Source organism: Vombatus ursinus, unplaced genomic scaffold (assembly GCF_900497805.2).
Source record: "Vombatus ursinus unplaced genomic scaffold, bare-nosed wombat genome assembly UNPS02014841.1, whole genome shotgun sequence".
Classification (NCBI taxonomy): Eukaryota; Metazoa; Chordata; class Mammalia; order Diprotodontia; family Vombatidae; genus Vombatus; species Vombatus ursinus.
In genome coordinates this window covers 27655970-27668655 of record NW_020954619.1, presented here as the reverse complement: position 1 = coordinate 27668655, position 12686 = coordinate 27655970, and the positions used below count along the sequence as shown (strand labels likewise).

General features: G+C 36.6%; 1 protein-coding gene across 1 annotated transcript in view; it reads right to left on the bottom strand.

Annotated features, from left to right (window-relative positions):
* The window catches only part of CSMD1 (CUB and Sushi multiple domains 1), a 2488924-nt gene that overhangs the window by 546780 nt on the left and 1929458 nt on the right, over positions 1 to 12686 (bottom strand). The window contains exon 21 of the mRNA XM_027840340.1: positions 5235 to 5423. Coding sequence (XP_027696141.1) covers positions 5235 to 5423 — 189 coding nt within the window. The remainder of the gene's footprint in view (positions 1 to 5234; positions 5424 to 12686) is intronic.

Below are 12686 nucleotides of genomic sequence, written 5' to 3'. Positions count from 1 at the left end.
CACTGGGGACCCAACAGGCCAGTTCCAGTTAGGCAACACAGCTTGCTCTTTCTTTCCTTCCTTCCTTCTTCCCTCCCTCCCTTCCTTCCATCTTCTCTCCCCTCCCCTGACCTCCCCAATCCCTCCCCCTCTCAATTTCCCTCTCTCCACATAAAGTATGACACCCTGTTCTGCCTGCGCTCTGTCCAAAGGAATGTACATTTTGGTGGCTGAAACCTAGCAAGGTATCTCAGGGTTTACCAGCTAGACTTTTTTTCCTAAAGACCATGCCTTAAACTTAATTCATTCTGACTCTCTTTGGTTGACCAATAATATGTCCAAGCCCAAGCCCCACTCAGTGGTCATTGTTGGGCCCAGATGGCTCATAGTGAACGTAAATAGTATTCATTTAGGTTTGTTCAGAAACCCTGAGGGTCTCTCTCCCTCCCCTTTGTTTTGTTTTGTTTTTACTAGGTAAGGGAGGACATTCACTGCCTTATTTCTTACCTGGCTTTAATCATTGAATGGATGTTACCTCAGTCAAAGTTAGAACTCGAAAAAAGACCTTAGCTTAAAAAAGGCCAAGGTTTCCCACTGCATCCAGGGCCATCTTCAATGGTCCTGATCTATATTCTGCCACTGGACCCAGATGGCTCTGGAGGAGGAAGTGAGGCTGGTGACTTTGCACAGCATCATGGCATCACCTTTTGATGTCATGATCCTCTTTGATAACAAAGGACAAACAACAAACACCATTTGCTGACTTTATTGTTCATGATAAGCAAACCAGTAGGGGCTCTAAGCAGCAGTTCTGCAACTTATGATTTCTGAGGATTACTTCAGAAGAAAAGTAGTCAGCTGCCTTCTGGGGCCACCAACCTGTGAGTATGAGTTCCTAGTTGGGCAAGAGTCCATGATGGGGTGCTTGGGTGCTTGTGCTTGTACTTGGACCCTGATTTCTCCCTAGTCTTAGAAACACTATCTCTGACAATCACTCCCCAGCCCAAGGACACTGGACCTAGCAATTACTCATGCATTGGCCCTAGCAAGACCCTTATCTCTCTCCCTGGAGCAGCTACACAAAACTGAGAGAGAGAGTGCTGGGCTGCTCAAGCCCCAGCCCTCAGATCACGTCTCTAGAAGCCTCCCAATTCCTTAGTAAGTTCTTGTCTTGTGAGAAAGATTTCCCTTGTTGCAGAGCATTCTCTCATCAAGACAGAGAGAGAAGGGTGCCTTGCCCAGCCCAAGGAGTTTTGTCCTTGGCTGGCCCAAGGACTCTTCCTCCTGCCAGACTCCCAAGATCCATACCTCTGTCATCTCCCTCCCTGTCTGCTATACTCCCTGTACTTTCCCATCCATAGTTCCCAAAGACACCTGGACCTTTGGATTACCTAATTGATATCCCTGGCATTCCTTTCCCATGCCCTTTTCCATATAAACCCTAGCTCTATCCTCAGTTTCTTGCAGGTTCCTTAAGAATCCTTGCCTGCTGAAAAGTATAACAATAAATTTTTACCACCTTGACTTAAAGAATGTTTGAATCTGTGAATTCATTCCAGACGACCCCGTCCTGTAAGCCAGTCTTTGAGGGGTCTCAACCTCTCAGACCACAACAGCCACAGATAGACTGCCACATAAGGAAAAAGTTCCTGATAAAGCTTTCCAAAAGTAGGGTAGAATAACTTGGCAGCGAGCATTGTTCCCTTCACTAGAGGTCTTAAAGTGAATAAAAGATAACTGCAGAATTGTGTAGCAGGTACAATATACCAATAAGTTCAGATATGAGTTGTACTAGGATGGTTTCTGAATTCATTTAAATCCTGAAATTCTAAGATTTTGGGAAATAAATGTTCAATATTTTAAGTGTTCAAGATCCAATAAGTTGAACTTCATTTCACAAAATCATTCTGAACAAAAATATCACTGCACTTGTCAAGAAATAAATATTTGCTTTTGGAATTGGAATAAATACCTTCCAAAATCATAGTGCAAAAATGTTAGAGCTTGAAGGGACTTAAGAGTTTACCAGTATTAACTCAAGAGGTTAAATGATTTATGATTAAAGTGACACTTGATAAGGATTTTAATCTAGAATTTTATTTTTACTTTATACCCCCTAAAATGTAGGTAAGAAAAATGTAAATAAATTTAATTCAAATTAATAGTTGAGAAACGTGTGGCCTTGGACAAGTTATTCAGCTTCTCTGGGCATCAACTTCCTCCTTTTTAAAATGTAAAGTTGAACTGGATAACTGCTAAGGTCCTTTTTAACTCTAAAAAGTCCATCTGCAAACCATTACTTATCATTTTGAAATATTTCAAGTTTTGTGGTGTTTAAAGTTCTATCAATAATTCCTCTTGATGTATTTTTAAAGTAACAAATTTAATGTGATTTAAAATAAATCAAATATTCTTTACTAAAGAGCACACTTTACTTTTAATATCATATCAAAATTAAATTACCACATAAAGTTCAGTAATGGAGCCAAATTAATTAAAATGAAATAGGAATAAAACAACAGAAACAGTTAATTTATTTTCTAGATTATCCATGTATCTGAAAGCATATTTCTGTAAAACTAACTATGATTACAAAATTTTAAAGTATAATATTTGGAAAAGTTATCATACAGGATACATTTTTTTTTTGTTTGTTTTAGGCAGTGGGGTTAAGTGACTTGCCTAGGGTCACACAGCAAGTAAGTGTTATGTGTCTGAGGTCGGATTTGAACTCAGGTCTTCCTGAATCCAGGGCCAGTGCTCTATCTACTGCACCACCTAGCTGCCCCTAGATTCATTATTTAAATCATAAAATACTTCTTTTTACTTTTTACTTTAAAACAGTAGCTATAATATAAAAATATGTTCCTCTTGTAAGCATTCATAATTTCATTCATGTCTGTACACCTCTCACCAACTGTGATGCAAAATCCCATGTAATAGTAAGTAACTAATAGAAGTAATAGTAGTAGTCTCATGAATTGTTATGGCCCAAAACACTAATAACATGGAAATGGCCCTTTTTATATTCCTGTGGTCTGTTCCTTGGAAAAAGACAAAGGTCATTTGCCAGAACTGCATTAAAGCCTTTCTAGTTTGGTAGGACTTCCCAATAGTTTGCACTGCTTTGGCAGAAACTTTGACAAAACTCAGGATCCCCTCCATGCCTAGCTGAGGGAGGCATCTGATGAGGATACTGGTGGAAGAAAAGTATAAAACTATTCCAAATTGCTTATAAAACACAAGATTAGATTCAGCTTCAATTGCCAAGGGATAATTTGTAACTATGCCATGCATTAGAGAGAAATTTTTAATGTAATGGGATAAGTAAAAGTCTGCAGCTGTAACTTTGAATATTTTATAAAATTAGTCACAGAGCCTGGTAAACCCTTATAAAATCTGATATGTAAAAAGGAACCATAGCATTATAGCAGTGTTTCACTAATTTAAATAAATTTAAATTTATTTTCCTTAAAAACCAAGTAGAAAGAAACCTGAAAAAAAAACAGTAATAAAAATTTTGATAGTTCAAAAAGAACCAGGAAGAGCACCACTACCCCTATTTGAAAACATTTGTGTAGGTCAAAAGAATAGATTAGAAAATCTTGCTTCTAATCAAATGTCTCTAGGATATTTTTGAATATTATAAATAGGGAGAAGACTAGATCATAGACTTAAGTACAAAGTCATTAGATTTAGAGTTGGTAGGGATCTAAGAGATTAGCTAATTTGATTTTCTCAATTTATAGCTAAGGAAAGTGAAACATAGCAAGGTAAGAAATTTGTTGAAGTTCACCTAGGTAGTAGGCAGCAGAGCTGGGATTTGAACCTAGCTCCGCTGGCTCTAAATATAGTACCCTTTCTCCTACACTATAATGCACAAAAGAAATTCTCTAAATTAGGGAATGGGGCTTTTTTTTTTTATCAAGGAATATGGTTATTCATTTAATACTATCATAGTTTTGAAATCATTAAAATTGAGGGTTACTCAAAGGTAAATGGCGAGGCATATGGTCTGCATGAGTAGACCAAGAATTGCCAACCAAGAATTAAGTGATACAAGTGACATAAATTATGTCATCAGAGAAATGTGTGTTTAGACAAGTGAGCCAGTTATCACATAAGAGCTAAAGATAACCTGTGGTCAGCTTGTCTGCTTAACCAGTATCTGCAGGATGTCAAGAGAATTATAGGATAGCTCTCAGCTTGTTAGGATCCCATTGGAGGATTTGTGGATAAAGATGGACAAGAAGAACCCAAGGTAAGGAGGTGACCTGGGTCATTGGAAAGAATGCCCAAATGGATGAGATCACATATCCATTTAAGCATTGAAGTGTGATAATTCTGATTTTAAAAAGCATGAATCTATTTTCATTTTACTTTTAGTATTCCTTTTATTCATTGTTAATTTTTTTTCTTTAACTCCAAAATTCCATAAAGTTAAGACATAACCCATCCCCCCCAAGCAAATATTTTCAGAATATCAGAGTCAGAGAACCACTCTGCAACTATGTATTATGGGCTGGCTATGGGCAGGTTATGTTCTTTGAGTCTTGAGACATTTAAATCAGAATTTAGAACTAACAGGGACCTTAGAAATCATGTAGTTCAGCTTCTTCATCTTACATATAGGGATACTGACATCCAGGGTGAGGAAGGGACTTGTTTAAGGACCAATAGGTAATAAATAGCTAGTCTGGAACTCAAATCCCAGTCTTCTAAGTTCAAATCTATTGTTCTTTCCATTACACCATGGCAAATCTCTCATAGAATTCTTACTGTGCACATTGCCCATCACACAACACAACTCTTATTAGTTCCGTTTGCACAAAGAGAAGAAATCATTTCATAGAAGAATCTGATAATAATGCCTAGTTCTACTAACGTAATCTGAAATCACTGAGTGTGGAAATTAAGCTTATTTTGAACGCTCACAATGTTGCTATTTGGTCATTTGTAGCTATTATTCTGCCAAGGAACTAAATTAAAAAGAGACCAACAGCTTCCCTCCCATCCTCAACATCACTTTCAAATACTCTCTTTCACTCTTCCTAAGGAATCTATTAGCTTTGGTCTTTTTATTTTCACAAATTATTTTACAAGTCATTTTACTTTCTGATTTCTCTCTTTCATCTTTATAAATTCAGAGATAGCAATTACAGCCCTCTGAGGTCTGCTTAGAATTTTACTATCCTGATGTATGCCATGTCCTGCCCCCCACTGGATGAATGAAATGAAATCATGTGACCACCTACCCACACACCTTGGCAGAGGTGCACTCCACACACGACGTCCCCCACCCAGGCAGGTAAGCTTAGTTGCACCTTCCAAACGATATCCTGGGAAGCAGGAAAAGGTCAGAGAATCCCCAACTCCAAAGTGAAAACCAATTCTTCGGCTGAAAGCGGGAACACCTGGATCATCACATGGTTCCAAATCATATTCTGTTTCAAGAAGAGAAGTAGAAAATGTATGGGAAAAGGGAGCAAAAAACTTACAGTAATCAGAAATAATACCTAAATACTTTCAGAAAGAGAAAATTTCAGAACTCAGTCCATAAAATCTATTTGAACTCAGTCTATAATACCTATGCTTATTGTTCAACATCAGAGTTGACTGAAATATTGGGATTTATTTTTTTAAACAAACAACAAAGTTTTGTTCTGAGAGGCAACAAGAAAGCTAGCTTCAAAGCAGGGATGGCATGGGTTCGAGTCAGGTTTCTGATGTATATTGACTGTGTGACCCTGGGGCAAGTCACTTAATCCCTTGATGCCCTAGGCAATTGTCCTACAACGCTATAAATTGCTGTGTAGTTCCTGATCTCCATTGGTAACCTCAGTTTCCTCTCGGTTCCTCTTTGTTATTGCAAAGAAATCAAAAGTCCAGTCCAAGTCCCTTATCTTCCCCTAAATCTAACCAAGAAAGACTATATCAAAGGAGCTTTATCTTAGGGGTTTCACACTTATTCAAGCAATGCTGCCATGCTCAAAACAGTATTTGTTCCTCTGAGAACTGCTTTCAAAATTATAAAAGATTGACATGGTGAAAACACTGCAGTTACCATCAGAATACCTGGTTCACTTCACATCTCTGCATCCTTAGTTTCCCCTTATGAAAAATGAGGGATTTGGATAATCAATAAACATTTATAAAGTACCTATTATGTGCCAGGTACTGTGCTAAGTGCTGGGGGTACAAAAAGAGGCAAAAGACATGATTTCCAATGTCTCCAACTTTAATTTCTGTGATACTTAAGGAAAATTAGTCCGATGCAGTATCATAAGAAGCACATAGATAAATCAAGTTTAATTACTGCAAAGTCTCAAAGCATCTTGAAAATATATTTCATTTCCCCAAAACATTTAAAGTTTTTTTTTGCCATTTTTCACATATAAAACATATTTTAGTATGATGTGATGATGAGCAGACAACCTGTAAAAGAGTTACCTTCTAAAGAAACACATACACTATTTATAAAGTAAAATGAAGCATTTCAAGGTAGGAACTACTTGTCGTGTCTCAAGAAGTACTCAACATCTTGGTACAGGTGTCTTAGTACAGACTTCAGAGGTTCCAAATAACAAGGTCTCAGTACCGGGAAAGGCAGTAATCTCCCTTATCTCTCACTTATGTTGCAGGGCAGAAGCCAGGGGGAGGGGAAGACAGAGCTCTGGGGTCCTAGATTGGAGTTAGGTCACCAACCTAGGTTGAAGCAGCATGGGTTTTTAATAGCATACTTATGTGGCAGGGTTTGGAACTGGGCTTATAGGTTAAAGTTCAAGACAAGTATTGACTCTTGCTTGGGGAGAGGAGTGGAATGCAGGGGGAAATTGGCAGCCAGTTGATATTCAAACTCCCCAAGGTGGGGGAAAGGGGATTTGGATCATAACTGCTTGTCTTTGTAACTAGGGGCCTTGTTTTTGTTTTTAGAGCTGTTCAAAGCTCCCTTTTTAAAGAGAGGGTATGGGATTCCCTTATAAGAGGTAGTACGTGATTGCATGATAATGCGGTTATTTGACTACCTGATATGACTATGAACAATTAATCTCTTAAAACCTCAGTTTTCTCTTCTGTATTTTCCCCCCAATACCTACCTCACAGGCTCATGGTGGATAAAGTACCTTAGACTTTGAATCTCTTGGGAAATGCAAATTATGTTTTATTACCTTTGGAGGTGAGTAGCTTAACAAAGAGCTCAGAGATAGATTATAATCTCCACTCTTTGAGCAAGCATTCCCTCCAGCTTCAGCAATGATCTTTTAGATAATGCCCATCTTCACTTTCACTTCACAATTTTTAAGCACTTACATACTAGGTGACACAGTGCATAGATTGTTGGACTCTGAAGAAGGAAGACCTGAGTTCAAATGCTGCCTCAGATACTAATTAACTTTATTAGTTTGGGCAAGTCATTTTAACTTTTCTCAGCCTCAGTTTCTCCATTTGTAAAATGAGATTATACTGGTACCTACTTCCCAGGATTCTTGTGAATATCAAATGGGATAGCATTTGCAAATCTTAAAACCCAATTAAATGCCACCTATTATTTATTGATAGCATAGTAGAATACCATTATAATATGGTTCTTCCCTATACTGGAGGACCCTCTTTCCTCCAACTATTTTGCTGCATGGACCACTGACTATGTCCTGAATGACTTAACCCTTTTATGTAAATAATTTACAACCTCAAGCCAAACCTCATATGTGGATGCCTCAAAAAAGAGCTCATTGTATTTGGCTAGGCAATCCCCAGCTGTTCTTTACTACCTGATCCTTTCCTAGCCAGCTACCTTTCCCTTCTCTCACTCCCATTCTCTACTATTTTCCAATTCTAAAACAATAATCAAATCATTATTGGCATTGCCATTGGAAAAAGGTGTGTCAATCTACTTTGTTGTAACTTTCCAAAACACAGTTAAGTGGCACAGTGGATAGAGCACTGGACCTGGAGTCAGGGACACCTGAGTCCAAATCCAGAATCAGCCACTTAAGCCGTTTGAACATGGACAAGTCATACAATTTCTGTTTCCTTAACTGTAAAATGGGGATAATAATAGCACTTACTTCTTAGAGCTGTTATGAGGATTAAATGAGATAATATTTGTAAAACGCTTAGTGCAGTATGTGGCATGTAGTAGGTACTATATAAATACTATTATTATTATTTATCACCCCTTCTTAGCTACTATTCTTCTTTATGTGTTTTGTCCCCCATTAGAATGTGAACCCTTAGAGAATTGAGACAACTTTTGTTTTTGTATTTGAATCTCGGAGCTTATCACAATGGTTGATGTACACTAAACAGCTAATTTTTTTCATTCATCCAGAATTATATAAATTTAGATATACTCTAATCCAACTTGAATATCCTGAAAAAATATATATAGAAAAAATAAATTTGATGTAACATCTATCTAGATAAAGTATGCATTAGTGTTGTATAACATCAGAGTTATGAAGAAGATTCTACTGGATATTTTTACACACACACACACACACACACACACATATTATACAGGGGTGTCCCAAAAGTCTTAGTCAACTTAAAACTGAAAACAGCTCTAAGACTTTTGTGACAGCATGTGTGTATGTGTATATAATACGAATGTGCTTTACTTTTACCCTTTCCACTTTATCTTTTCCTTTTTAATGTGTTATATATTGTAATATAGATTTAAACCTTTTAAGGATGGCAGGGTCTTTTAGAAAAAAAATCTCTGCTATTAACACACTCAGCAAACAGTAGCATTCAATAAATGCTGACTATTTTTGGTGAAAATTGATAAGAATGCATCAAGAATAAAGTATTATACTATACAAGGCATTGAACAATTGACATAGAATTGCATAAAGATCAATAAAACCTCATTAATTTAAACTCTGCTAAATCAAAAATCTTGACAGGCCTGGAATGAAATACATAGACTAACACAACTAAAGCCAGGAGGACTTTTGAGAGTATCTAACTTCAAACACGTGATCCTCTCATGCTATAATAGTATAGTCTTGCCCAATCACATTTTTTTACCGATGAAGAAATGAAAGGTTAAAAGAAATTAAGCAATATGTCCAAGGTCACAAAGGTAGTATCACAACTGGAGTTCAAATGTACTGTTGTGATTCCATTCAATCACATCTTTTCCCCTCGCCCCTTTACAAAATTGCATGCTAAATAAGACCTGTTGAAGGAGTTATTACCAAGAACCTAGACGGACAAGCTATTCAGACTAGAAGGTGTCTATATATTTGAAAACAATTGCTGATATATATAGTCTGCATTTACTTGACTTCGCTTTCACGAGATCATAGATCTAGAGCTGGAATGCCGCCTCATCCAACACCCTCATTTTATTGAAAAATAAGGCTGGGGCAGGTAGGTGGCGCAGTGGATAGAGCCCTGGCCCTGGAGTCAGGAGGACTTGAGTTCAAATGCAGTCTCAGACACATAACACTTACTAGCTGTGTGACCCTGGGCAAGTCACTTAACCCCATTGCCTAGCCCCTCCCCCCAAAAAAATAAGGCTCAGGGAGGCTGTGACTTATCCAGGCTCAAACAGGTAGTATCAGAATTAGGATTTGAACCTAGGTCCTTAGACTCCAGAGCCAGTGTTCTTTCCATTGTGTCAATGACTAAGATCTCTTTGAGGAAGAAACCCTTTCTAGAGGAAGGGAAAGGAATAATCATTTATTAAGCACCTATGTTACGCATAAAAACCCTGTGAGGTAGATGTTATGATCCCATTTTGCAGCTGAAGAACGTCAGGCAGTTAACAGTTATGTGACTTGTCCAGGGCCACATAGCTAGAAAGTATATGAGGCTGGATTTGAACTCAGGTCTTCCTAACTCAAGTTCTAAAGCTCTAGTTCCACAATTTTTAGCCTTGGATAATTTCCTGGGGCATTAAGAGATTAAGTGATTTGCCTAAAAATGATCATTTATGTCAGAAGTGTGACTTGAACCCAGGTTATCCTGCCTCTGTGGCCAGCTATTCAGTATGCAAACTACTTCTGACAATTTGTGTCTATTAATTAATAAAATCATTCTAAACATAGTAAAAATTTTATACACTCTAATAGAGTATAATAGCACTCATTATACTGTCATTATGCTTTGATTTACTGTTTGTGGTCTACTACTTGCATTCAGAGTTCTGTTGTAAACTCTGTGGACATTATTGCTAAAAAGGCTTTTCTTCTAATTGTATTTCCATTTAAGATTTCATTTCCTATGCTTTCTCATAGTTCACTTTGAGTATCTATGCAACTACAAAGTCTTCCAAAGCATATGGAGGATTTTTTTCTTTTGCATCCAAGCATAGGGGACTTCTACAACATTTGATTAATTGAAACTAGAAAAATCACAACAATCCATCAGTAAATAATTATATCATTCACTGCTAATTAAGTTAGACTTAACTATTAAAACAACTTTTAGATACTTTAAAAATTAAATAATCAATAATTACTTCCTAATCATTCAGATTTCTTCTTCCCAATTAATTTAAATCATTGTTATAAAAATACCTTGATTCTCATGCTGTTGCTGAGAAACAAGGGAATACATAAATAGGGTCCTAAGACCTTGATATTTAGAGGTGGAACAACTCTGGACCAACAAAGATCTAATCCAATTCTCTCATGAAGGATGAGGAAACTGAGCCCCAAAGAGTTTCAATGACTTGCCAAGGGTTCCCTAAGTTGTAAGTACAAAGCAAAAACTAGGGCTCTGTTTTTCTGATTCCAAATCTGGTACCATTTATACTATACCATGGCTATAATAAAGAGTCCTACAAAAGTAACAAAAGCTCTGTCCTTTTTTTTTTTTTTTAACCAATATTGAACAGGTAAGAAAAAAAAAGAACATTCCATCATTAAACAAATGGCAAGTATTTTCCATCTCAAGAATACCTCATTCATTTGAACTCAAATTTAAAAATATTAAGCATAGAGTTAAAAGAATCAGATTTATTGGGTTATAGAATTTAAAGCTGGACGTCATCTTAGAAATAATTTTATTACAGAATTTCAGAGCTTAAAGGGCCAAAGAGGCCATTTAGTCCAACTTGTGTCTGAATAGGGATCATCTCTGTGCACTCTGTGCCAGTGGTCCTCCAACACACTTTTTCCTGAAAACCACTATTTTTTGTGGTAGCCCATTCTATTTTTGATAGTTTTAATTCTGAAGTTTTTTTCCCCCTTATGTTAAACCTAAATCTAACCATCTGCCTTCTATAACTAAAGCAGAAGAAATCTGAACCCTCTTCCACATGACAATCCTTCAAAATTCAAAAAAGGACTGCATGAGTGGTTTCTTTCCTGATTTCTCAAATGTCTAAATAAATTAGGAGCCTTTGGGTCACTGCTTCACTTTAAACCAATACAACCATCTGGTGGCAACTACTATAAATTTCAGACTTTAAGTCTCAGAGACATATTCAAATCTCATGGGGCACAGGATACCAAACCCAGTCCTATAAAAAATTACACAGGTACACATGCTGTTACTACTTTCTCTAACATCTATAATGTTGACTTTCTATGTTCTAAAAGCTGTTCTGGCTCTTAGTAAACCCAAATTATTATTTTCAATAAAAATTGCTCATTTTGACAAAGTGCATTCTGTTTGAGATTGTGAAAAGTGAACGAGCCATTTGGAAAAAAAAGAACTCTAATAGAGTATAATATCACTCATTATACTGTCATTATGCTTTGATTTACTGTTTGTGGTCTACTACTTGCATTCAGAGTTCTGTTGTAAACACTGTGGACATTATTGCTAAATGGCTTTTCTTCTAATTATATTTCCATTTAAGGTTTCATTTCCTATGCTTTCTCATAGTTCACTTTGAGTATCTATGCAACTACAAAGTTTTCCAAAGCATATGGAGGATTTTTTTCTTTTGCATCCAAGCATAGGGGACTTCTACAACATTTGATTAATTGAAACTAGAAAAATCACAATCCATCAGTAAATAACTATATCATTCACTGCTAAATATTGTCATAACCAGAAAATATAGGATTTAAAAAAATTAACTCTAGGTATGTAGAACATAAGATCTAGAAGGAACTTTCAAGGCTTACAGGCTAACCGGCTTATTTCATAAATGAGGAAATTAGCTATAACTACAGCATAGCACTGAGTTCTAAGTTCCAAGCAGTCATGATTGTTACTTTATTTGGTCTCCTTCTCTTGGACTCCCTCTAAAAAAAAAGGAACAACTTCCATTTACTTGGCATATATTTTATATTTACTGTTATATGTAAATACATTGCTATTTTTCTCACACAGTGTGATGAGAAGGGATGTTTCATGTTTGTTTTTATATCCCTAGCACCCCACATAGTCACTGGTACAGTGTTGGTGTTTTATAAGTTCTTATTGATAGATAAGTTAACATCTCACAGAGATCACTATCTAGGCTCTCATTGAACACTTCAGTGCTTCAGTGACAGGGAGCTCACTATCTCAAATATATTCCATTGTAGGACAGTTCTAATGGTTAAGAATTGTTTTATATAAGTGTCTTATATCACCTCAGTTACTAACATTATCTTACTCAAAATTACTTTGATTTTTCTTTGTTTTTACTTACATATGTCATAACTCAGTCCTCTCCTACCTTTCCAGTTTTTTTTTTTTTACCTTGCTCCCTGAAATGTACTCTTTCTTCCAGTGACACTGGTCTCCTGGCTATTTCA